Source organism: Budorcas taxicolor, chromosome 7, assembly GCF_023091745.1.
Source record: "Budorcas taxicolor isolate Tak-1 chromosome 7, Takin1.1, whole genome shotgun sequence".
In the NCBI taxonomy this organism is placed as follows: domain Eukaryota; kingdom Metazoa; phylum Chordata; class Mammalia; order Artiodactyla; family Bovidae; genus Budorcas; species Budorcas taxicolor.
The window spans coordinates 3,088,298-3,113,897 of record NC_068916.1 but is presented as its reverse complement, the minus strand read 5'-3'; the positions used below and the strand labels follow the sequence as shown (position 1 = coordinate 3,113,897).

General features: G+C 40.1%; 1 protein-coding gene across 1 annotated transcript in view; it reads right to left on the bottom strand.

Annotated features, from left to right (window-relative positions):
* RNF130 (ring finger protein 130) overlaps positions 1–25,600 on the bottom strand; it is a 139,903-nt gene that overhangs the window by 93,285 nt on the left and 21,018 nt on the right. The window contains exon 2 of the mRNA XM_052642910.1: positions 4,184–4,378. Within this exon, the coding sequence (XP_052498870.1) occupies positions 4,184–4,378 (195 nt within the window). The remainder of the gene's footprint in view (positions 1–4,183; positions 4,379–25,600) is intronic.

Below are 25,600 nucleotides of genomic sequence, written 5' to 3'. Positions count from 1 at the left end.
TATTCTGCCAAGTAGAGGTAACAAATAAAACCACAAATTGAGCGGTCTTTCCTGTCAATGATGTCATGGACACTGCGCCAGAAAGGATGTCCTTCAGCCACCAGATGAAGGGCATTCATTAGAACAAACAGGAATAAGCTCTTGAAACATTGTCAACAAGGCAAGACAATGAAATACTTTAAAATTAGTTATAAAATATATCCTTAAATGAAATGAAAGCTTAACAAAGCTAAATATCTTCATGGAACCATTTCAATGCAGCACATACTTATTTTGTTCAAGATATTTTGCTAACCATTGCAGAAAATAAAAAGACACAAACTTTAACTTAAAGAAACCCACAGTCTTCTCTCCACCGCCAGTCAAGTATACACACATGACGACAGCAGAAAGCAGGACAGTGCCGTCCAGAGGCACAAAAGGCACTATGAAGACTGCAGGGGCCTCATCAGCCAGTAGACTCACTGGGGCTGTGACCCAGGGCTCTTTTCATCAGCTCTTACCAGTTCATATTAGTGCATATTACAATGCACAGCACAGAGTGCTTTTTCTCAAATGAAGGGTGGATAATAGAATTGACATGTGAGCAGGGGAGGGCTAAAACACGGATCTCCCCCTTGAGATGTGGAACTACAGGTATATTTCAGGTATCTGTGCAGGTACAGATACAGGGGGTATCTAGTTACTCTGACAGAAGGGTCCTTACACAGAAACAGGAAGAAAGGGCTCTGTGAAGGGAGAGCGAAGCAGTGCACTAATGAGCCAGGAAAACAATGGTTCTCAGAGCACAGAGACTGTCTATGCTGCTGCCCTCCACAGCAAGCATTCATGGCCTTCCTGAGAAAGACACTGAGAGACCAAAGAGGGCTTCCTACACAGGAGGCAACGTGGCCTGCATCACAGGGAGGAAGCCAGTGAAAAATCTGAGACGGAAACCTGGCCAGAAGGCACTGTGGCCTGCATCACAGGGAGGAAGCCAGTGAAAGATCTGAGACGGAGTAATACTCCATTGTGTATTACTCAGCCGTCAAAAAGAATTCATTTGATTCAGTTCTGATGAGATGGATGAAACTGGAGCCGATTATACAGAGTGAAGTAAGCCAGAAAGAAAAACACCAATACAGTATACTAACACATATATATGGAATTTAGAAAGATGGCAATGACGACCCTGTATGCAAGACAGGAAAAAAGACACAGCTGTGTATAACGGACTTTTGGACTCAGAGGGAGAGGGAGAGGGTGGGATGATTTGGGAGAATGGCATTCTATCATGTATACTATCATGAAAGAATTGAATCGCCAGTCTATGTCTGACGCAGGATACAGCATGCTTGGGGCTGGTGCATGGGGATGACCCACAGAGATGTTATGGGGAGGGAGGTGGGAGGGGGGTTCATGTTTGGGAACACATGTAAGAATTAAAGATTTTAAAATTTAAAAAAAAATAAAATAAATAAATAAATAAAATAAAAAAAAAGAAAAACCTTTACTTGATTCATCAAAAAAAAAAAAAAGATCTGAGACGGAAATCAAGCTTTCTTATCTTTCCCTATTTCTCAAAGCAAGATCTGTAGACCAGTGGCATTAGTGTCACATATACACTTACTAAAAATATAGAATCTCAGGCTACACTCCAGAGCTACTGAATCAAAATCTCCATTTGAACAAGATCCCCAGAGGATACACACGTACATCAAAATCTGAAGGGTGTCCCAGAGCCTCTGTCTAGATGTGACATTACTGGATCACAAAGTTTGAGTTCTTTAATGGTATTAGACGGTACGGAATTTCTCTCTGAAGCATTGTTATCAATTTACTGTCTCACGTCGTTCTAATTTTCTGTGTATCATAAAGCCATAGTTTTGCAATATAAAGCCATTTCTTATTGCTCTTATATTACATCTGCCTTACAAAAGTTCTATATCCTAAGAATATATCCTCAAACTCTATCCCTAATTTTCCTTATTTGTGTCATCAGCTAAAATGTAATAAGAGAGTTACATGGTCAATAAATTTAGGAAACTGCAGGTTAATCAATTAAAATAAGTCTTTAAGACTTCTCAGAGACTTCAGTATGTTTATTAGGAGCTTCTAAAATCAGAATATTTTTCAAGCATTTTCTAAAACTTATTTCATCATTTACCTTTTTTCCTCCATGGGTCATCTATGGAACATTTCTGGATACTCTTAACATTTCAAGGAACACAGATGGAAAATCCATGTTAATTTAGAAAGAATTCTCTCCTTTTTTAAACAAAAATCACTGGGGCGGCGGGGGGCGGGGGGAAACAAACTTGATTCCCTCTCTTATAATGCCTAGATCTTTACATACTTAAAAGACTCTCATTCTCACCACCTCTCTAGTGGTTTTGTGTATGTAAAATAACATCACATAAAAAGAAAAGTACATTCTGCTCAGTCGAATTTCTCTCTATCCATTTTCCTTTGTGTTTTCAGTAAGAAGGAGACAGCAAGGAATGATTAGGTCCAAAATTTCAAAGTTTTTTCTTCCCTCTAATACAGCTGATGAGAGCAAACTGGCATCTGCTCTGAGACCTAGGCAGAAAAACCACTGTCATGTTTTTTTTGAGGATAACTGGTTTACAATGCTGTGTTAGTGATCTCTGACAGTGAAAATCACACATTCTATTTTATTTATACTTTTCTTAAAAAGTTTCAGTTTTCCTACAGTGAGCACAAATTACTTCTGGAGAAATAAAAAATATATTTTTAAATTCTAAAATGTTTAATTTGAAGGGAAGAAAACAAGTTAGAGCAATAAAATTTAAATGAATCTGCATTATTCTATCAAGATATACACAAAATTATCAATGATCTTAAGTTAGGGTGAGGTCTTTGCAAGGTAACTGTCTAAAATTGATAATGCAAATATTAATTATATGATTAAAGAGTTAATTCTAAAGAAATAAGTCATTAATCTTTAACATTTTTTATAAGTGCAGAATTAAAGTTTATCTAGGTTTCAACTAGTTGTAAGAGACAGACTGGTAAACTGAAAGGCAAACACCAAAAAACCTGTGTCTCAGCCTCTCTTCTGCTGGCCCTTGCTTGCTTCAGTCTCCTGGTCTCTAAGTGGGAGAGGACCTACAACATACATGGCCATGACGAGGCCAGGAGTCCATGACGGTCTAAGAAAATACGTTAAAAAGGGACCCCTCTACATCATGTCATCAGAGAAACACAAATTAAAACAACCCGTTACGATGGCCAAAAAGAAGGAAAAAAGCTGACAGCACTAAATGCTGGTGAGGATGTGGAGTAACAGGAAATTTTCATTTTCTGCTGCTAGAAACACTCTGGAAGATAGTTTGATGGCTCGTTACAAAACTATCCTCTTACTGTACAACACAGCAATCAGGCTCCCTAGTATTTATCCAAGGGAATTGAAAACTTATGTCCACACAAAAACCTGCACATATATGTTTATGGTGGCTTCACTCATAACTGCTCAAACCTGGAAGCAACCAAGATGTCCCTCAGTAAGTGACTTGATAAATAAACTGTGGAACATCAAGAAACCAGAATATTCAGCACTCAAAAATAATGAGCTATCAAGTCACGAAGACACGGAGGAAACCTAAATGCATATAACTAAGTGAAAAAAGCCAGTCTGAAATATGCCCAGATTCTGCTGGGAACCTAAAATCGCTTTAAAAAGTAAAGTATAATAAAAACCAAAAAACTCACTGCCATATATTGCCTGCCATATATATAGCAGTGCTCAATAAACTGCACCATTGTTATTAAAACAAGTACATTAGAAATGTCCTGTTTCCACAAAAATGAAGAAATATGGTTACTACTGTAATTAAAGTAATTACTTAGTTTCAGCATTCATTTTGATAAGATAAAAGGCATGACATAATCTGGATGAATGATAAGATATTACCTTTCAAAGTTATCAAGTGAAATGTGAAATGATTAAGGATCAGTCACAGTCAGCTCCTTCATAAGTGCAAGTCTCACAGTCTGCTACTGTCATTACGTAAGAAAAAGTTCAAGTAAAAGAAAAAACAAACAAATGGCAATACCAAAGAAAAATATAATCCTAGAATTATGTTGGAAATGACACAGTTTCAGCAAGAGGTAAAATGCCTTCCTATAAAGCAATAATTTGCCAGAGGGAAAACAAAATCTACAACTTCCTTTTTTTGTTTACCTGGATGAGTCATGGTGACTGGCTCCTCTTTGGATTTATTATTGTAGATGACTACAGCAACGGCATTGTGGAAAGCAGCCCGTGATATTTTCTCTTTAAAGGTGCAATTTCCCCTCTGCAGCAAGGCAATCCACTGTTTGATGTTAGGAGGGACAAAGAACCGTGTTTGAGGATCACAGCCCAGATGGTCAGCAACTAGACAGACGAGAAGAGGAAAAAAAAACAACCAGAGACATTAACTTTTCCCTCAAGGAAATAAAATCAATCAAGTCTTCGCCGAAGGGCTTAACTATTCACTGGATACCATAGCACTTCAAGCAGCTTGCTCCCAGCAGAGCTATAAATACATCCACAAAGGACAACGCGATGAATCCGAGTCCGTATCTGTACAGGGAGAGAGATGCTCCATTAAAACGTTACCTGTAAAGGAAATTAGAAGGGAAAGACTCTGTTTAACTTCACAGATTGACAAAATATAAAAGACTGATCATATCTAATGTAGGTTGCTGAAGAGGAGGAGGAAGAAATGACAAGCAGAACCCCCAGCAATCCAAGGGATGGATCTACCCTGACTTCTGCTCATTCACTGCAGTTCAGTTCAGTTGCTCAGTCCTGTCTGACTCTTTGCCATGCCATGAACTGCAGTACGCCAGGCTTCCCTGTCCCTCACCAACTCCAGGAGCTTGCTTAAACTCACATCCATCAAGTTGGTGATGCCATACAACCATCTCATCCTCTATTGTCCCCTTCTCCTCCTGCCTTCAATCTTTCCCAGCATCAGGGTCTTGTCCATTAACTCAGTTCTTCGCATCAGATGGCCAAACTATCAAGAGTTTCAGCTTCAGCATCAGTCCTTCCCATGAATATTCAGGACTGATTTCCTTTTGGATTGACTGGTTTGATATACTTGCAGTCCAAGGGACTCAAGAGTCTTCTCCAACACCACAGTTCAAAAGCATCAATTCTTCGGTGCTCAGCTTTCTTTACAGTCCAACTCTCACATTCATACTTGACTACTGGAAAAACCATAGCTCTGACTAGATGAACCTTTGTCAGCCAAGTAATGTCTCTGCTTTTTAATATGCTGTCTAGGTTAGTCATAACTTTTTTTCCAAGGAGCAAGCAAGCGTCTTTTAATTTCATGGCTGCAGTCACTATCTGCAGTGATTTTGGAGCCCCCCCAAAATAGTCTGTCACTGTTTCCCCATCTATTTGCCATGAAGTGATGGGATCAGATGCCATGATCTTAGTTTTCTGAATGTTCAGTTTTAAGCCAACTTTTTCACTCTCCTTTTTCACTTTCATCAAAAGGCTCTGTAGTTCCTCTTTACTTTCAGCCATAAGGGTGGTGTCAACTGCATATCTGAGGTTTTTGATTTCTCCCAGCAATCTTGATTCCAGCTTGTGCTTCATCCAGTCCAGTATTTTGCATGATGTACACTGCATATAAGTTAAATAAGCAGGGTGACAATATACAGCCTTGACTTACTCCTTTCCCAATTTGGAACCAGTCTGTTGTTCCATGTTTGGTTCTAACTGTTGCTTCCTGACCTGCATACAAATTTCTCAAGAGGCAGGTCAGGTGGTCTGGTATTCCCGTCTCTTTCAGAATTTTCCAGTTTGTTGTGATCCACACAGTCAAAGACTCTGGCATAGTCAATAAAGCAGAAATAAATGTTTTTCTGGAACTCTCTTGCTTTTTCGATGATCCAGCAGATGTTGGCAATTTGCTCTCTGGTTCCTCTGCCTTTTCTAAATCCAGCTTGAACATCTGGAAGTTCATGGTTGACACACGGTTGAAGCCTGGCTTGGAGAATTTTGAGCATTACTTTGCTAGCATGTGAGATGAGTGCAATTGTGTGGTAGTTTGAGCATTCTTTGGCATTGCCTTTCTTTGGGATTGAAATGAAATCAGACCTTTTCCGGTCCTATGGCCACTGCTGAGTTTTCCAAATTTGCTGGTATATTGAGTACAACACTCTCACAGCATCATCCTTTAGGATTTGAAATAGCTCAACTGGAATTCCATCACCACCACTAGCTTTGTTCGTAATGATGCTTCCTAAGGCCCACTTGACTTCATCTGGCTTTAGGTGAGTGATCACACCATTGTGGTTATTTGGGTCATGAAGATCTTTTTTTTGTATAGATCTTCTGTGTATTCTTGCACCTCTTCTTACTTAATATCTTCTGCTTCTGTTAGGTCCATATTATTTCTGTCCTTTATTGTGACCATCTTTGCATGAAATGTTCCTTTGGTATCTCTACTTTTCTTGAAGAGATACCTAGTCTTTCCCATTCTGTTGCCTTCCTCTATTTCTCTGCATTACTTATCTCCTGATCCCCATCTCCATCATCACCACAAGGAGACTGATTTTGCTTGGCGTAGAGAAAGCCAAACTTTTGGTTCAGTTACTAACAGTTTTGTTAAAATTCAAGTATCCTTGAACAAATTTCTCAGTAAGTGTCAAAGAAAATTAGTAAAGTTCAGGTCTGCATTTGAAAGTTTAAATTAAAGTAACATGTGAAGTGAAAGTCGCTCAGTTGTGTCTGAGTCTTTGCAACCCCATGGAGTGTACAGTGCATGGAATTCTCCAGGCCAGAATACTGGAGCGGGTAGCCTTTCCCTTCTCCAGGGTATCCTCCCAACCCAGGGATTGAACCCAGGTCTCCTGCACTGCAGGCAAATTCTTTACCAGCTGAGCCACAAGGGAAGTCCAAGAATATTGGAGTGGGTAGCCTCCAGCAGATCTTCCCAACCCAGGAATGGAACCAGGGTCTCCTGTGTTGCAGGAGGATTCTTTACCAACTGAGCTATCACGGAAAATAACATCAAACTAGAGTAAATATTCCTTTAATTTATGTGCTGTGTTAAGCTGCTTCAGTTGTGTCCAACTGTGTGTGACCCTATGGACTGTAGTCTGCCAGGCTCCTCAGTCCATGGAATTATCCAGGGAAGAATATTGGAGTGGGTTGCCGTGCCCTTCTCCAGGGGATCTTTTCCACCCAGGGATCGAACTCATGTCTTCTATGGCTCCCACATTGTAGATGGATTCTCTACTGCTGAGTCACCAGGAAAGCCTCATCTAATTTATATTTATGGGCAAATATTTCTGTATAGTTTCACATTAGGATACATATATTAACTTATTATAGCTACTTGTCTAACAAGATACACAAAGACACTGAAACTATCCATTGGGACAATAAATTACATGGTCATTGTCCTAGATTTAGAGGGAAGTTTTTTCAAGTACATTTAAATTTGTCAGGGGAAGTTGATCAATTTTTGACTCTGCAAACATGGGAATCAGACCTCTGGCACTCTGCCTATCTTAAAAAGCTGTCCCTGGCTGCTCTTTCCATTCTCATCCTTACTTTTATAGCAGGTTAAAATGAAAAAGGAAGGGCCGTTCAGAAGGAGGAAGAAATCACAAACATTTATTCTGAAGACATGCAGTGCCAGAGAATGGTGTGCCCTAGCCTTCCTGGAATTGGCACTGCCAGTACTTTGAGGGCTGAGAGGGAGGGAAGGAAAGGAGCGCAGCACAAATGGGTAACACTAGAAGGAAATAAACAATGAAAAATTAAACATTAAACAAATGAGGTGTACAATAAGACATCACCAGGGGGGAAATGGTTGCTGTCTATACCCTGGAAGCACACTGCTTAACAAAAGAAATGAAATGTTCACACTACTTAGAGAAAACGGAAAATGTAGAGATGTTAGTAACTTCAGAGAAATACTACATCTATCATTCCCTCTTAAATAATAGCTTTCCCTAAATTCTTTTATTATTCTGGTGATGAACAGCAATGAGAGCATATTTGTTACTACAGATCTAATACATAGTTAAGTGGGAGACAGATGATATCACAATTTGTTGTGATTGACACTGTTGACAACTATGACTCACCTTTTCTTGAAACAGTTTCTACACTGTGAAACTTAAGTCCTTTCTCAAACAGAGAGAAGAAAAGTTCATGTCATGATTTTGTGTGTGTAAGTTTCTCAGTCGTGTCTGACTCTTTGTGGCCCCATGAACTATAGCCCACCAGGTTCCTCTGTCCATATGTCCGTAAGATTCTCCAGGCGAGAACACTGGAGTGGGTTGCCGTTTGCTCGTCCAGAGGGTCTTCCCGACCCAGGGCCCCTGCACTGCCGTTTCCTCTTCCAGGGGGTCTTCCCGACCCAGGGCCCCTGCACTGCCGTTTCCTCTTCCAGGGGGTCTTCCCGACCCAGGGCCCCTGCACTGCCGTTTCCTCGTCCAGGGGGTCTTCCCGACTCAGGGCCCCTGCATTGCAGGCAGCATTCGTACAGTCTGAGCCACCAGGGAAGCCCTATGCCATGATTTTAATAGTCAACTTGTGAAAGACACAAAAAGTCATGAAACTCTGAAACAGACATTAGTTTCAGTAATAATGTCTGCTTCATAGATAATTGTCATGCTTAAAAATATAAGCATTTAGTCAATGTGTTATGATAACCTCGCTGTCTTGGGAAAACTTTCAATAATACCTAGAGATTTGTATGATTGTCTTCTATGAAACACGGGGATTTTCTGCACAGATGTGTGTGAAGTCTATCCACAACCCAGTAGCACACCTCCACCCCATTCCCCTAGCTCTGAATAGCTACCACTTCCATTTCATTCTTTCTCCCTGATGCTTTGACAGTATCACTGTCCACTTAGAAGAACAGCAGTTCTCTAATAAGTCACAAAGTCTAAGACTGAAAAGACACACCAAGGGGTACAACAAAAGAGCAAAATTTATGAAACATACTGAAGGAAAAATTAAAAATCCTCTTAAGGAATCCCCACCCACTAAGAACAGATTCTATGAACAACTCCATCATCAATACAAATTCCAACAACAGATTGTATGTGGGAAAGAAGTTTCCTGTTCCCCCAAATTTATCCATATCATTATTCACAAAGGGTCTTTGAAAACCTTTATATCAATAAAAATACAGTAAGAAATTCAAGTTCCTATCCAACAGATTTTACCTGCTCTTGGCTGCACCGGGCCTCTGCTGCTGGTGTGCCTGGACCTTCTCAGCTTGCACAGTGGGGGCTGCTCTCCAGTTGTGGGGTGTGGGTGTCTCCCTGCAGCAGCTCCTCTTGTTGCGGAGCACGGGCTCTAGCAGTCGCAGCCTGCAGGCTCTAACTGCCCCTCGACATGCGTGATCTTCCTGAACCAGGGATCAAACCCACGTCCTCTGCACTGGCAGGGGGACTCTTAACCACTGGACCACCAACGAAGTGAAAGCTGCTCAGTCATGTCCAACTCTTTGCGACCCCATGGACTTTACAGTCCACGGAATTCTCCAGGCCCGAATACTGGAGTGGGTAGCCTTTCCCTTCTCTAGAGATCTTCCCAACCCACAGATCAAACCAGGTCTCCCACACTGCAGGTGGATTCTTTACCAGCTGAGTGACCAGGGAAGTCCCTAAATTCAAGTTCTTGTTCAAGGAAGTAGTCACCATTATTCAGAAAAAAAAATAAGGGATTTTTATAATCACTTAGTACCATGGTATGCTTATTTTATCTATGCTTGGCTTTAATTAACAAATGACTTGAACAATGAAAATAATGTCAACAGCTCTACAACACAACTTCTCAACAGGACTGATGACTGGCTGGCACTACTCCAGAATTTAATCCCAGTTACTTATACTTGAAATAATTTATTCAGTAAAGACAAGCAGTAGTATGGCATAAAATATCTATGAACCACTAAATTTATTTCCATTAAAAATCATAACGAAAATGCAAAATTATAGGTGGTATAAAATGATAAAGTATTTTACAATTTTATTTGTCAAATATATCTCAGTAAATTTGGAAAAAATTTTTACATTATTGAGAAACTTAACTTCAATTTTTTTTCTGTATGGACTTTCCTGTTGAGTCCAGAATACTAATGAGACTAATTATTCCTTAACAAGAACCAAACAATTCTAGACAGGAACAATTATGGAATCCTCACTTCAACGAATATTAACTTAAATGCTCAGTGACATACTAAATACCAGAGAGAAATACAACAGAACCAAACACCTCAGTCTTTGATGTTAAAGCACCACTAAATGGATTGGAGATGCATGCCTGGCACAGAAATTAAATATCAACAAAGTAATTAAAAATGCCAACGCAGAGAGCCTACAAATTTAGGAAAGGAAAAGCGCACCATGATGGTCCAGGTTTAGTGGGAGCTGAGCTGAAACACTGGAGAACTGTTCAAGCAGGAAGGGGAGGGGCACAAGCGAGCAGCGTCCACACACGGAGCAAAGACTGAGTGTCTCTTCAACTGCGTGTGAAAAGCAAACACATTTTACTTATTTTTGGTTGCACTGGGTCTTCGTTGCTGGTGTGCATGGGAGCACAAATTGAGCACAAATACTCTCAAACTGCGGAGAGCAGGGGCTACTCGAATATCTGCCCTTCAATGATATACTGCAGGGCAGATATTAAATATTTGAATGTTTAAAGTAGGCTGTGAGTAGATAAGTAAATAAATACTCTCTTCCCCACCTGAGAGCAGCCTAAAGTTCTCCATGTTCATTAGTTTCACTCCCATTTCTTAAAGCTGCAAACACCCCATCTGCCAAGTAGTGATATCCACATTGTTGTGTGGGTGATGCGTCCTCCTGCGTCCTGAGAACTTGCAAGAGCCATGTGGGCCTAGGAATGGACAGCTGCTGGAATCCTTAGGCAAACAGCGCAGGTGCCCTGGCGAGACTCTAGCTTCCAGAGAATGCGTGTCTTGTTTCCTCCACCTTTAAGGCCAATCCCACTACTCCTCTGCTGACCACCTCAGAGCTGTGCTTAAGTATCTTCTCTGAAAAGCCTTGCCAATTTCCTAACGCTGAGTTGGGTGTTTTATTCATGTTCCCATGGTACCCTGAGATTCCATTCATTTTAGCAGTTATCACACTCTTGAGTCTCCTGGAATGTGAGATCTAGCATCTTTTTCAGTAGCTCTGGCATACAGCAGACATTTAACTCGTGATGACGGGAGCAAGAGAACAACGCAGGGAGATTAAGCAAGACCTGATGTAAAGAAAAAGCTTGTGCCAAAGACCACTCTGTTTCATGTGGTGATGTTTTGACAGGGGTGATATTCTATCAGTTGTTTTCTATAAAAGAAGTAAAAATAAAAATGAACCTAACTAGTTACCCTAAACTTAAATGTTTCCATTTTCACATTAGATTATAATTTCTTTAATCTTTAGACTTTTTACTTCTTGTCTTTATTTCCAATGTTGAATTTAATTTTATGATTCAAACAAAAAAATACAATTCTTCACTTTCGTTCCCAACTTTTTAGAAAAGTGAAGTATAATTGATTTATAATGTTGGATTAGTTTCAGATGTACAGCAAAGTGACTCAGTTAGATATATGTGTGAGTGTGTGTGTGTGTACATATATATATATATATATATTTCTTCTACAGATTATTTTCCACTAAAGGTTATAATAATGCGTGGCACAGGAGTGGCAGCTGCATGGCGCAGCAGCTGAGAGGAGCTACCCCATGTCCAAGGTCAGGAGCGGTGGCCGAGAGGAGCTATCCTACGTCCAAGGTCAGGAGCAGTGGCTGTGCTTTGCTGGAGCAGCCATGAAGAGATATTCCACGTCCAAGGTAAGAAAAACCCAAGTAAGACAGTAGGTGCTGAGAGAGGGCATCAGAGGGCAGACAGACTGACACCACTATCCCAGACAAATACCCAGTCTGATCACATGGACCACAGCCTTGTCTAACTCAATGAAACTAAGCCATGCCGTGTGGGGAATCAAGCTGGAATCAAGATTTCTGGGAGAAATACCAATAACCTCAGATATGCAGATGACACTACCCTTATGGCGCAAAGTGAAGAAGAACTAAAGAACCTCTTGATGAAAGTGAAAGAGGAGAGTGAAAAGGTTGACCTAAAGCTCAACACTCAGAAAATGAAGATCATGGCATCTGGTCCCATCACTTCATGGCAAATAGATGGGGAAAGAGTGGAAACAGTGGCAGACTTTATTTTTTGGGGCTCCAAAATCACTGCAGATGGTGATTGCAGCCATGAAATTAAGAGATGCTTGCTCCTTGGAAGGAAAGTTATGACCAACCTAGACAGCATATTAAAAAGCAGAGACATTACTTTGCTGACAAAAGTCTGTCTAGTCAAGGCTATGGTTTTCCCAGTAGTCATATATGGATGTGAGAGTTGGACTATAAAGAAAGCTGAGTGCCAAAGAATTGATGCTTTTGAACTGTGGTGTTGGAAAAGACTCCTAAGAGTTCCTTGGACTGCTAGGAGATCCAACCAGTCCATCCTAAAGGAAATCAGTCCTGAATATTCATCGGACGAACTAATGCTGAAGCTGAAACACCAATACTTTGGCCACCTCATGCGAAGAGCTGACTCATTTGAAAAGACCCTGATGCTGGGAAAGATTGGGGGCAGGAGAAGAAGGGGATGGCAGAGGATGAGATGGTTGGATGGCATCACCAACTCAATGGACACAGGTTTGGGTGGACCCGGGAGTTGGTGATGGACAGGGAGGCCTGGCATGCTGTGGTTCATGGGGTCGCAAAGAGTCGGACACGACTGAGGGACTGAACTGAACGGACAGCTTTATTAAAAGACACCGACTAGCGTTTCCTGTGCTACGCAGTAGTCCTGTTGTTTATTTTATATATAGCAGTGTCACCTGTCAATCCCAAATTTATCCCTCCCCCTTTCCCCTTTGGTGACCAACTTCTTAATTTTATACGTTTAGCTACTAGACTTAAGTAGCTAGCTTTCATCCCTTTATTACTTCCATGGATAAACTTCCTATTTCTAATTTTCACTTGAATCTAATTTATTTTTCAATTGGAGACTAATTGCCTTACAGAGGTTGTTGTTTCCTGTCAAACCTCTACCATCTTGCTATCACTCGTCTTCATCAGTTGTTCAGTCTCTGAAACACTGAACACGCTTACTCTTTTAATTTTCTGTTAACTTATGTGTAAATTTTAACTTTTGCCTTAATCTTGTATCTAGGTTTTTAAATCCCTCCCCCAATACTTCTGTTATATATACATTTTTATGGTAGGATTTGTTATCATAATGGCCTACAGAAACAACCTGGACCCTAGCCCTTCTTGTTTTCTAAGGAACCTTGTATCAATGATCATTCCCCGCCTTTTTCCCTCTCATTTAAACCTGCTTGTTTCTTCCATCGTAAAAATAAAGGAGAAGAACAGTATCTCAAAAGACTCCCCTTTACTGCTACTGTTCTCAAGAGCTATCTGTACCTGTGATTCTCATCTCCTCAGTGTCCACCCACTTCTCACCACATTTTAAAAGCCTGTATTTACTTGGCTGCTGTCGGCTCTTTGTTGCACCATGTGGGATCTCTTCTTGTGGTTGTGTGGATTCTCTGGTTGTGGAGCGTGGGCTCAGCAGTTGCAGCAAGCTGGTTCTGGAGCACACAGGTTCAGTAACTGCAGTGCACAGGCTTAGCTGCCCCGCTGCATGTGAGATCTTAGTTCCCACACCAGGGATTGGACTCACATACCCTGCACTGCATGGCAGATTCTCAACCAGTGAGCCACCAGAGAAATCCCTCCTCATGACATTTTAATTTCTACATTCAGTCACTCCACTAAAAGTGCTCTGAAAAGGCATCAATAACCTCAGCATTGCTAAATCCCAAGACATGTGTGATCCTCTTCCAAACTGACCTGACAGCTACAAGTGTCCCAGCTGAGCACTCTACTCTCTTGGCTTCCAACACCCCCATCCTCCAATTCTCCACTTCCTCCTTTTCTTTCACAGCCCTCCTTGCTAACCTTCACTGACTTCTCTCCCTCCACGTGTGCACTCAAACCACTTGGAGGTCTAGGACGCTCTCGAGCTAGAATTCTCTCTACATTGCTGGTAGGCTTTTTTCTTACTGGAGCAACAATGCTTACTAACATTTCATGCCAATCAGCTCTTTCCTGAGAAACTATTTTTCAAATTTTACTTATTCAAATCCAGTTTCCAAAATATACAACTAAGTCAGAATGCTAAGAATCAGAAGAGGAATATGGATAATTACACACAGGAAGGAGATTCATTCCCTCTCATTCCAAGCAGAGACTGGTCCTGCCTTGATGACCTAAAATTCTTGAATGTCTTTGCTGGTTCACATGGAAGGAGGCATGGGAGAGCATCTGTGGACAGGTCTATGGACAGTCACTCTTTATTTCTTTCCAGGCTGCTTTGCCCCACCTTCAGGCAAGGCCAAGGGATCACTTTGAGGTTTCAAATGGATGCTATTAGTTGCCAAAAATACCTACTGCCAAACGAAAACCAGAAACAGAAACCTAATTTAATTTGGTCATCACCTCTACACAGTCACGTGCTTTAAGTGACACTTACTGGAGCCCAAACTTTGGGAGGTAGACAGACAATCTAAGATGAACCACCCAGAAGTTACATTACATATGAATGAGAGGACTTCTCTGTGCTTTCCACAGGATGTGAGTAACAGAACATATGAGTCAAGTTTTTGCTGACAGTCGTTTTACGATAAGAGAAGGGAAAACCTTACGATAAAGTTAAAGCTATTAATCGGAGAAGGCAATGGCAACCCACTCCAGTACTCTTGCCTGGAATATTCCATGGACGGAGGAGCCTGGTAGGCTGCAGTCCACGGGGTCACTAAGAGTCTGGCACGACTGGGGGACTTCACTTTCACTTTGCACTTTCATGCACTGGAGAAGGAAATGGCAACCCACTCCAGTGTTCTTGCCTGGAGAATCCCAGGGACAGAGGAGCCTAGTGGGGTCGCACAGAGTCAGACACGACTGAAGCAACTTTAGCAGCAGCAGCAGCAGCAGCAAAGCTATTAATACAATGGCAAAGGGACAATGAAAGGGACAAGATCCTTGGGAACACTGCTGAGTGCTGAATTCCTGGACCGTGAAAGCTGCCCTACCTTGGAGCTTCTGGTTCTGACACAGGATTAATGTCTTCCTTATCTTAATCAACTTAAGCAGGAATTTGGCACTTGGAGCACTCACATCTCTCATGTGAGTCAAGCAGCAATGAAGGGCTCTCTTAATCCACCAGGATCCACGTTTGGCAACTCAAGCCCATCAAGGAGACCAAACCTAAGATGAAAGCTTCCTGGAAAAGTCCTTTGACACAGAGAGGCGGCTGTGATGCCAATCTTTTGCCATCCTTCCTGACCTGAGAGGAGTGGTAACTACCCAGGAGAGGAGAGCTTTACCTAAAGATTAACATCTAGGGCAAGAGGTCTCTCTAAGGCTCCACGGTAGAATCCAAGAGGCCAGGGAAATCATCTATAAACACTAAATGAAATCTGGCTTTTTCTTCATCTGTGAATGCAGACATTTAATCAGTGTCTCTATCTTCTTCCTAAATGACACAAGGCTCTTAAAAGGCTTCTGTAACAAAGTACTGTAAACTTGATGCTTGTTTAAACAACAGGAATTTATTATTCTCTCACCATTCTGAAGGCCAGAAGTGTTTACTCAAGGTCGCTGGCAGGGCCATCTCTCTAATGCAGGTCCTAGTAAAGAGCCCTTCCTTGCCTGTTCCAGCTTCTGGCAGCTCCACGTGACCTTGGTTTGCGGCTGCATAGCGCCTACCTTTGCTTTCTCATGGCCTTCTCCTCTGTGTCTGTCCCTTCACTCCCGTCTCTTACAAACACACTTCTCATTGGATTTAGGACCTATCTACGCTGTCAAGGATGATCTCATCTAAGGATCTTTATTAATGACAACTGCAAAGACTTTTCCCCAAATAATGTTTCTACATTCACACGTTCCAGGGATCAGACATGAATGTATCTTCTGGGGGACTACCTTTCACCCCCCTTTAGAAAGCAACTCCAACCACCACCTTTCATCTTATGCGTGTGTCCAATATACAGTTCTACCTTGCTTTAATTATCCCCTCTCCAATTGTCAGTGCTTCATACAATGTTTGTTAAACTTTACCTACAGATGCCTGTCCATTCTTACATTAGTCAAGGTTCTCCAGAGAAACAGACCAGTAAGATATTTGCGTATATAAAGAGATTTATTTCGTAAGGAACTGGCTCATGCAATTATGGAGGCTAACGAGTCCCATAAAGGAGGCTAACAAGGACTATAAAGAACACTGAGTGCCGAAGAATTGATGCTTTTGAGTTGCGGTGTTGAAAGAAGGCTCTTGAGTGTCCCTTGGACAGCAAGGAGATCAAACGATCCTAAAGGAAATCCGTCCTGAATATTCACTGGAAGGACTAATGCTGAAGCTGAAGCTCCAATACTTCAGCCACCTGATGCGAAGAACTGACTCCTTAGAAAAGACCCTGATGCTGGGAAAGATTGAAGGCAAGAGGAGGAGGGGAAGACAGAGGATGAGATGGTCGGATGGCATCACCGACTCAATGGACATGACTTTGAGCGCGCTCCAGGAGTTGGTGATGAACAGGGAAGCCTGGCGTACTGCAGTCCAGGGGATCGCAAAGAATCAGACACGACTGAGCAAGTGAACTGAACAAGTCCCAGGATCTGCAGGGTAAGTCAGTAAGTTGGAGAGTTGATGGTGGAGAGTTCCAGTCCACGGCTGGCAAGATGCGCTGATGTTTCAGGTCCAGTCCAAGGGCAGGAAAAAGCCAACGACCAGTTTGAAGGCAGTCAGGCAAGAAGAAACTTACTTATTTGAAGGATAACCACCCCCTTTGTTTCATCCAAGCCTTCAACTGACTGGATGATGCCCAACCACAACAGGGAGAGCAATCTACCAATTTATATGTTCTTCTCACCTAAAAACACGCTAACAGAAACCCTCAGAATGATGTTGGAACATCAATACCTGGGAACCTTTGGCCCTGTGAAGGTGACACATAAAATTAACCCCCCCAGTACTATTCACATCTCACTTCTGTGCTTCCTCCTTCTTACTTATTCCACATATTTCAGAAGTTCTTTCAATGAAGATCTGTTAAGGGTAAACCTGCTTTTCATGGTAAATGTGTTTTTACATATCTGAAAACTTCTTTTACTTTCTCTCATCCTTGAATGATAAATTAAGGTAAAAAGTCTAGATTTTATTGTTCTGTTAGCACACTAAAGGTAATATTCCACTGTCTTCTGCTTCTTATACTGAGAGGAGCTGGAGAGCACATTTTAACTGTGTAGGTTCTCAAATGTTACCTACCTACTTTTCACTTTCAAATCTAGTATTTTTAAGAAGCAAAATAGATGTGTTTCTTATTTTTCTATTAACCGTCAATTTTTACTTTTGGTTTTATTCTGAAGAAACAAACTTTCACAATAAAGTATAATCTTTTCATATAGAATTTTAAAGGAAAAGAAAACAATAAAATATCTTCTGTATACCTAGAGTGCTGGATATAGCCATTAGCATTGCAGAAAAGATCATACATAGCTGAACAGTCAGCAAGTTTGTCAATAGCCATCCATTATCATTACTTAGTTACTGCAGATCTCAAATGGATTTTGATTATTTTTCACATCCTTAGAAATTCTATATATCTGTTGGATGTTCTCCATGACATAATAAAAAGCATCTTAAAATAATTTTAAACAATGGCTAATACAAATCAGCCTGGACAGTCATGTTCAGAAACAATTTTTATTACAATTGATGTAACAAATACTTCATGCAAGAGAGATGCTGTAAATCAAAATAACTAAAAAATCACTGCAAGGTAAAATAATGGCATCACAGTACAACATACAGAAATGCTAATTATTTTATCCATATCACTCCCCATTCCACAAAAGCATTAGAGCACTGAGTACAACTCTTTCTGAGGCTTTCTTTTCTGCTGGTTCCTATCCATCACATTTTCCTCCCAGCTCTCTGCCCACTCTTTCATGTTTTTCCACTGCTAGTCTCTCAGCGGGTGTGGTCACTAACTCTGCCTCTAGGCCCTCTTTTCTCGGCGGGTCCATTCACATGGCTTCAGCTATCACCTATATGTAGATAATGGTTAATTCTAAATCTCTCTTGAGCTTTTAGTCTTTAATTTTCAACTGCTTGCTAGATATCTCTTCATGAATACAGAGTATCTCAAACTCTTCCCACATCAAATGTGATCATTCTACATAGAATTCCTTACTGATAGTATCATCAATACGACTGTTAAACATGTAAAGTGGAAACTTTCTTTGCATTCCTGAAAACAGGTAAGTGGCTATAAAGAGACCCGCTCAATCAACAGTGTTCAATTTTCCTGGCTGCCATCAAGAACTAGCTAGACAACCTTACTGTAACTAAATCCTGCTGATGTACCGAGAGATGTTAGAACACCACTGAAGGCCCACAGGAGTATATGAAGGCACGACTCCCCACTCCAGCTTTACTGAGGTATAATTAATAAAATAATTAATACAACTATTAATAAAAACTATATATATTTAGGGCTTCCCTGGTGGCTCAGATAGTAAAGAATCTGCCTGCAATACAGAAGACCTGGGTTTGATCCCTGGTTGGGAAGAGCCCCTGGAGGAGGGCATGGCAACCTACTCTAGTATTCTTGTCTGGAGAATTCCCATGGACAGAGGAGACTGGTGGGCTACAGTCCATGGGGTCACAAAGAGTTGGACACAACTGAGTGACAAAGCAAGTACATATTTAAGATGGTGATTTGATTTACCTATACTCTGTGAAATGATTACAGTCAAGTCAATTAACATATCCGTTACCTCATATAGTTAGCTACTTTTATTTTTTGGCGTGTGGTGAGAACACTGATGACCTACTATTTTACCAAATTTCAAGTATACAATGCAGTATTATTAACTATAGTCACCATGCTATACATGAGATTTCCCCAAAACATTCATTTCATAACTCAAAGTAAACAGCACTGAAAGACATGATCACTTCTCGGGCAGAAAAGTAAAAGACACAGGAGCACTCCTATTTTATTTATCATTTCTTGTTTCTGGTACTAATACTTCTAGTACTAGCGGCTCTGACAAAATGACAGTGTTGAAAAAGACTGGGCTATCTGAAACACATTTTCAAATGTTATAATCATGCATTCAACAACACATTAAAAGAGTAATACACTGTGATCAAGTGAGATTTCTTCCAGGGATGCAAGGATGCTTCAACATCCATGAATCAATGTGATATACCACATTAACAAGAAGAATAAAAATCATATGATCATCACCATAGATGCAGAGAAGCATGTGATAACATTCAGCATCATTTATGATAAAAAACCTCTCAACAAAGTAAAATGGGTAGAGAGGGAATGCACCTCAACATAATGACAAGCCCACAGTTAACATCATACTTAACAGTGAAAACCTAAAAGCTCTTCCTCTAAGATTAGGAAAAAGACAAGGATACCCATTTTGCTACATTTATGCAACACAGTACTGGAAATTCTAGCCATACCAATCAGGCAAGAAAAATAAATAAAAGGCATCCAAATCTGAAAGGAAGTAAACTGTCTCTATTTGTAGACGTATGTGTTAAGTCGTTCAGTTGTGTCCAACTCTTTGCAACCCCATGGGCTGTGGCCCATCAAGCTCTTCTGTCCATGGAATTTTCCAGGCAAGAATACTGAATGGGTTGCCATTTCCTCCTCCAGGGGATCTTCCTGACCCAAGGATTGAACCTGGGTCTCCTGCATTGCAGGCAAACTGTCTGCCATCAGAGCCACCAGGGAAGCCCAATAAGATACTATCTGTAGATAACACGATGTTGTATTTATAGAAAACCCCAAAGATTCCACGAAAAACTGTCTGAACTAGTAAATTCAATAAAATTGAAGGACATAAGATCAATATATGTAAATCAGTTTTGTTTGTGTTCTGTATAGATAACAAACTACCAGAAAGAGAATTAAGAAAACAGTCCCATTTATAGCTGCATCAAAAAGAATTAAATACCTAGGAATAAACCCAACCATGGATGAGAAAAACCCAAACAATGAAAACTATAAGACATTAATAAAAGAAACTGAAAAAGACAGAAATAAATGAAAAGATATTCTATGCTCATAGTTTAGAAGATTTAATACTGTTAAACTGTCCATTTTACCCAAAGCAATCTACAGATTCAATGTGATTTCTATAAAAAGTTCAATGACATTTCCCACAGAAACAGAACAAATAATCCTATAATTTGTATGGGATCACAAAATATCCCAAATAGACAAAGCGATCTTGAAGAAGAAGAACAAAGCTAGACACACCATACTTCCTAATTTCAAACTATATTATAAAGCTATAGTAATCAAAACAGTATGATACTGGCATAAAAACAGATACACAGATAAATGGAACAGAATAGAATCCCCAGAAATAATCACACATACATAGTCAATTCATTTACTGCAAAGCAAACAAGAATATACAATAGGAAAAGGAAAGCTTTGGAAAAACTGGACAGCTACATGCAAAAGATTGAAACTGGACCACTATCCTACAACATACACAAAAACTGAATGTAAGACCAGAAACCATCAAACTCCTAGAAGAATACACAGGAGTAAGCTCCCTGACAACAGTCTTGGCAATGAGTTTTTGGATTTGACACCAAAAGCTAAGGCAACAAAACCAAAAATACACAATTGGGAATACATCAAACTAAAAAGCATCTGCTCAGCAAATGATCCCATCAACAAAATTAAAAGGCAACCTAAGGAAAGAGAGAAAATATCTGCAGTTCATACATCTGATATGGGGTGAATGTGCAAAATATATTAAGAACTCATACAATTCAATTATCTAGGGTCCTTGTTTCAGGCAAATTTCTATTTATATAGTTTCCCACTCTTCCTTACATTTCAAGGAGCTAGCTAAGTGTATGATGAGACTGTTGTTATCCCTTGAATTGATGATGAGTTAAAAGAAATGATTCATTCTCATGAAAAAAAAAAAAAAGATGGGTAAGGAACAGTCTCACACTAACGAGAAATATTTGTCCAGAGGCTGACTGACCACTGATCAAAGGGCTTTAAGCAAAACTTCTGAGAAAGGACCTAGGAGAACATGAAAAAAAAAATCATGAAATCAACCATGACAAAAAATATAAGTAACGACAAAAGAATGACTTGTCATGACTTTGGTTCACAAACACCTCAGGTTATGAAAACTCCACACTCCTGCTCTCACTTGTTTTCTCACGTGAATAGCGTCTCACCATACGGTGCTTTTCTTCCTAACTGTCCTCCACAGGGACTGATTTCATGATTTTTTTTTCATCTTCTCCTACCTCCTTCCTCAGCAGTTAGTGTGAGTGGGCTTCCCTGGTGGCTCAGACAGTAAAGAATATGCCTGCAAGGCGGGAAACCTGGGTTCGATCCTTGGGATGGGTAGATCTCCTGGAGGAGGGCATGGCAACTCACTCCAGTATTCTTGCCTGGAGAATCCCCGTGGACAGAGGAGTTTGGCAGGCTACAGTCCACGGGGTCGCAAAGAGTCCGACAAGACTAAGCACACAGCATGATGACAAAAATATTAAAGTTGATCCTAAATATACAAAATAATCGATGACATTTGTTTAAGTGGGTCTCAAGATTGGCTGATATTAATAAAAAAGAATACTTTACCTAAGAAACTACTATTCAGAGGGAAAAAAGGAAAAGCAGTTATATCAATCAAGATAGAGTACATCCTTGAAGAAAATCCAAGTGAAAAGAAGGACTCAGAACATGTCTGAGAGATAAAAATGAGACTTTGATGGGGGCAATACACCAAGGTCAACTGGCTAAATGGAGTAAATATGAAAGTTCGTTATAGATCACAGAAGGGTCAGACAAGATAAAAGTACTGACAGGGGTTCAAATCATCTACAGAAATCTCCTTCAGCTAAAAGCAGGATATCTAATAGTTCCTGATCTGCTTTACCGTTCATCTGCCACAGAATAAATGCTAGGGATAACCAGAGGAAGATGCTTCCCTTATAGCTCAGGTGGTAAAGAATCTGCCTGCAGCATAGGAGACCTGGGTTCAATCCCTGGGTCAGGAAGATCCTCTGGAGAAGGAAATGGTAACCCACTCCAGTAACCTTGCCTGGAGGATCTCATGGTTACAGAACCCTGGTGGGCTGCAGTCCACAGGGTTGCAAAGAGTTGGGCACAACTGAGCGACTAACACTAACCAGAGGAAACTGCCACCCAGAACCTAACATATCCCCAGATTGTGACGTGACCAATAACTTGGAAGAAAGCAATCTATCATTTTATAGTATGCAAAGCCCAGGACAAAGAAGCTGGGTAATTACAAATCATCTTGACGAGAAAGAAAATGAAGAAACCAGCAAGAATGGACAGAAAAATTCAACTTTAAGGAAGACTAGTACAAAGTAAAGGCAAATGCAGGATGACAATACAGACTTATAAAAATTACCCCCAAAACTAAAAAGCCCAGAGAGAGTTGAAGGTCCTTTCCAAAAGCTTTAAGTTTTTTCAGAGAAAGAAGAAACAGGTCACTGCTCAGGGCCAACACAACAACGGATGAAAACATTTCTCAAAACCTTTTGTGCTTTTGTTTCCCTATAAAGGGAAAATAACCTGAGAACTAAGATGATCAGAGCAAGGCTAAAGAACAATGGAAATGAGTTCAAAGTTCCTAAGAAAGCAAACATATTCTTAAGATAGGTCTCCCAGTTCATCTCAGTAAAACTGCTGTTCATAGTTGTGTATTCATGCTGGTTTCGTCAAGTAATCTCTCATCTCATGAAAATAATTTGCAATTACCCAGCTTTCTTTGACCTCAGTATCTGTACACTTAAAAATGTTATAGTTGCTTTCTTCCAAATTTTCCAGTCACTTAGCTTTACATCAACAAAGGTCAAGAATACTTTCCACTCCTCAGCACTCCATCTTCCTCAGCAGTGTCAGAGGCACCTAACTACTTAACTTTTGTGATAATACAAACTTCTTTGGTCTCCTCCTGCATTGTCTTCCTAGCTATCCAGTTGTTTCAGAGCTCTCTGATGAAAAGATTATTCTTTCCCTCAACGTTGGCACCTTTGTCAAAATCCACTGATCATAAATTAAGGGTTTATTTCTGGTTCTCAGTTCTATGCCACAGATATGTCTATCTGTGGCATATGTCTATGCCAATCCACACTGATTTATGTTTTGAAATCAGAACTTCCCTGGTGGCTCAGATGGTAAAGTGTCTGGCTACAATGCGGAAGACCTAGGTTCGATCCCTGGGTCGGGAAGAAACCCTGGAGAAGGAAATGGCAACCCACTCCAGTACTCTTGCCTGGAAAATCCCATGGATGGAGGAACCTGGTAGGCTACAGTCCATGGGGTCACAAAAAGTCAGACATGACTGAGTGACTTCACTTTCTTTGAAATCAGGAAATGTAGCACTTTAATTTTATTTTTATTTTTCAACACTGTTTTGACAATTCTGGGTCCACATAAATTTTGCTTGTCAATTTCTGCAAAAAAGCCAGCTGGTATTTTCTTAGGATTATATTGACTCTGTAGGTCAGTTTGGGGGAGTACAGCCACTATACCAGTATTAAGTTTTTAGATCCATGAACATGGGATGTCTTTCCACTTATTTGGGTTTTCTAAAACTTCCTGTGACAATATTTTTTTAGTTTTCAGGGCCAATAACATTTTAAATTATATTAAAAATACATTTTCTAATTGTTTGCTCTGGCACACAGAAGTACAATTGATTCTGTGTGTGTATCTATCTAGTGACCTTTCTAAATTTACTTCAACCAAAAAAAAAAATCATTGTTATAATAAATAAGAAATTAAGAATTAATGACATTTAATTATGGATTAACACTGGCTTCTTTCCTTAATCCATGTCAGATGGTTGTGTACCTCATATGGTATTCCGAGGTATCCTGAATGAAGAATGATCCCATAAATGTAAAGTGGATGCATAACTCCCTCACACACGTTTTTTCAGTTATTACAAAATAGCATATACAGTTATATCAAGTTACACACGATACCATCTACTTGTTAAACTGTCTCTCATTAAATGGACAAATGCCTTAAAAAAGTCCCTACAAAATAAAGCAAAAATAAATTGGCAAAGCTGACATTTCTACTCCTATACAAGCCCTTTTTCACTAACCATAATAGGTTTTTAAAAAACCCCAACTAATCAGATTTGGAAAAGAACACTGTCAAATAGGAAATGATCACAAAAGACTATGAGAAATACAGACTTATTATAGCTATTATTAACTATTAACCTAAGTGTTACATTGAGGTACTATGTCAAAGAAAACCAGTAGTGTGGTTTAACATTTATAAGTATAATACATATATTGGGGATAAATGTACACACACAATAAAAAAAGTATGCCTCCCGGTACTACAGCGAGTGCGCCAGCAGACACAGGAAAGCCAGTTAGGAAGCCACAGTCCAGGTAAGAGATGAGAAGGCTGCAGTGGCTGTGGGGAGAAATGGAGACACATTTTAGAGATGTTACGGAATATGGATCAACAGGACTTGGTAATTAATTAGATATGGGGGTAAAAGGCTGTGCTGACTGAAACAGCAAACACTGGAGGAGGAACAGATTTTTGGAGGAAAGATGGTGAATCGTTATGGACATATCAGGCTTGTGAGAAAACTGATAGGGAGAGAATAATTCCACTCCTAAGCATATACTCAATAAAATGTTATATACATGTAACAAAAGACATGTACACAATCTTTATGACAGCACTGGTTGGAACTGCTAAAAAGCAGGCAGCCCACACATCCTTCAACAGCAAAATAGGTAAAATGCAGTATATTCATGCACTGGATCACTGACAAATTACTGCTATATGCAACAACATGAATTTATCTCACCAGCAGGATGTGAGCAAAAGAAACTAATCATAAGATGAAAAATAATACATACCATGATTCTATGTATATAAGTTAAAAAACAGGCGTAATTTCTAGTATTCAGTCAGAATAGTATTTACTTTGGGGGAGCGAGGGAGGAGAAATAGTGATTGAAAGGGGATATCCAGGAAGCTCTGTGGAGCTGGTAACGCTCTATTTCTCGACAAGGTTCAGAGTGACATCAATGTGTTTGCTACAGTTATTCATCAAGCTGCAGACTTTTGACTGTACATTTTTCTGTGTTATAGCAAATGAATACTGCATGACTCCACTTATATGAGGTTTCTAGAATAGTCAAATTCATAGAGACAGAAAGTAGAAGGATAGGTTCCAGGGGCCAGGGAGAGAAGGAAATTCATAGATGTTTAATGGGTATGCAGTTTCAGTTTTTCAAGATGAAAACAGTTCTGGAGACTGGTTGCACAATAACGTGCATCTGTGCAACACTACTAAAATATCCCACACCTAAATTGGTTAAGATGGTAGACTTTATGTTATGTGTATTTTACCATACTTGTAAGAGACTTCCCTGTAGTACAGTGGATAAGAATCCTCCTGCCAA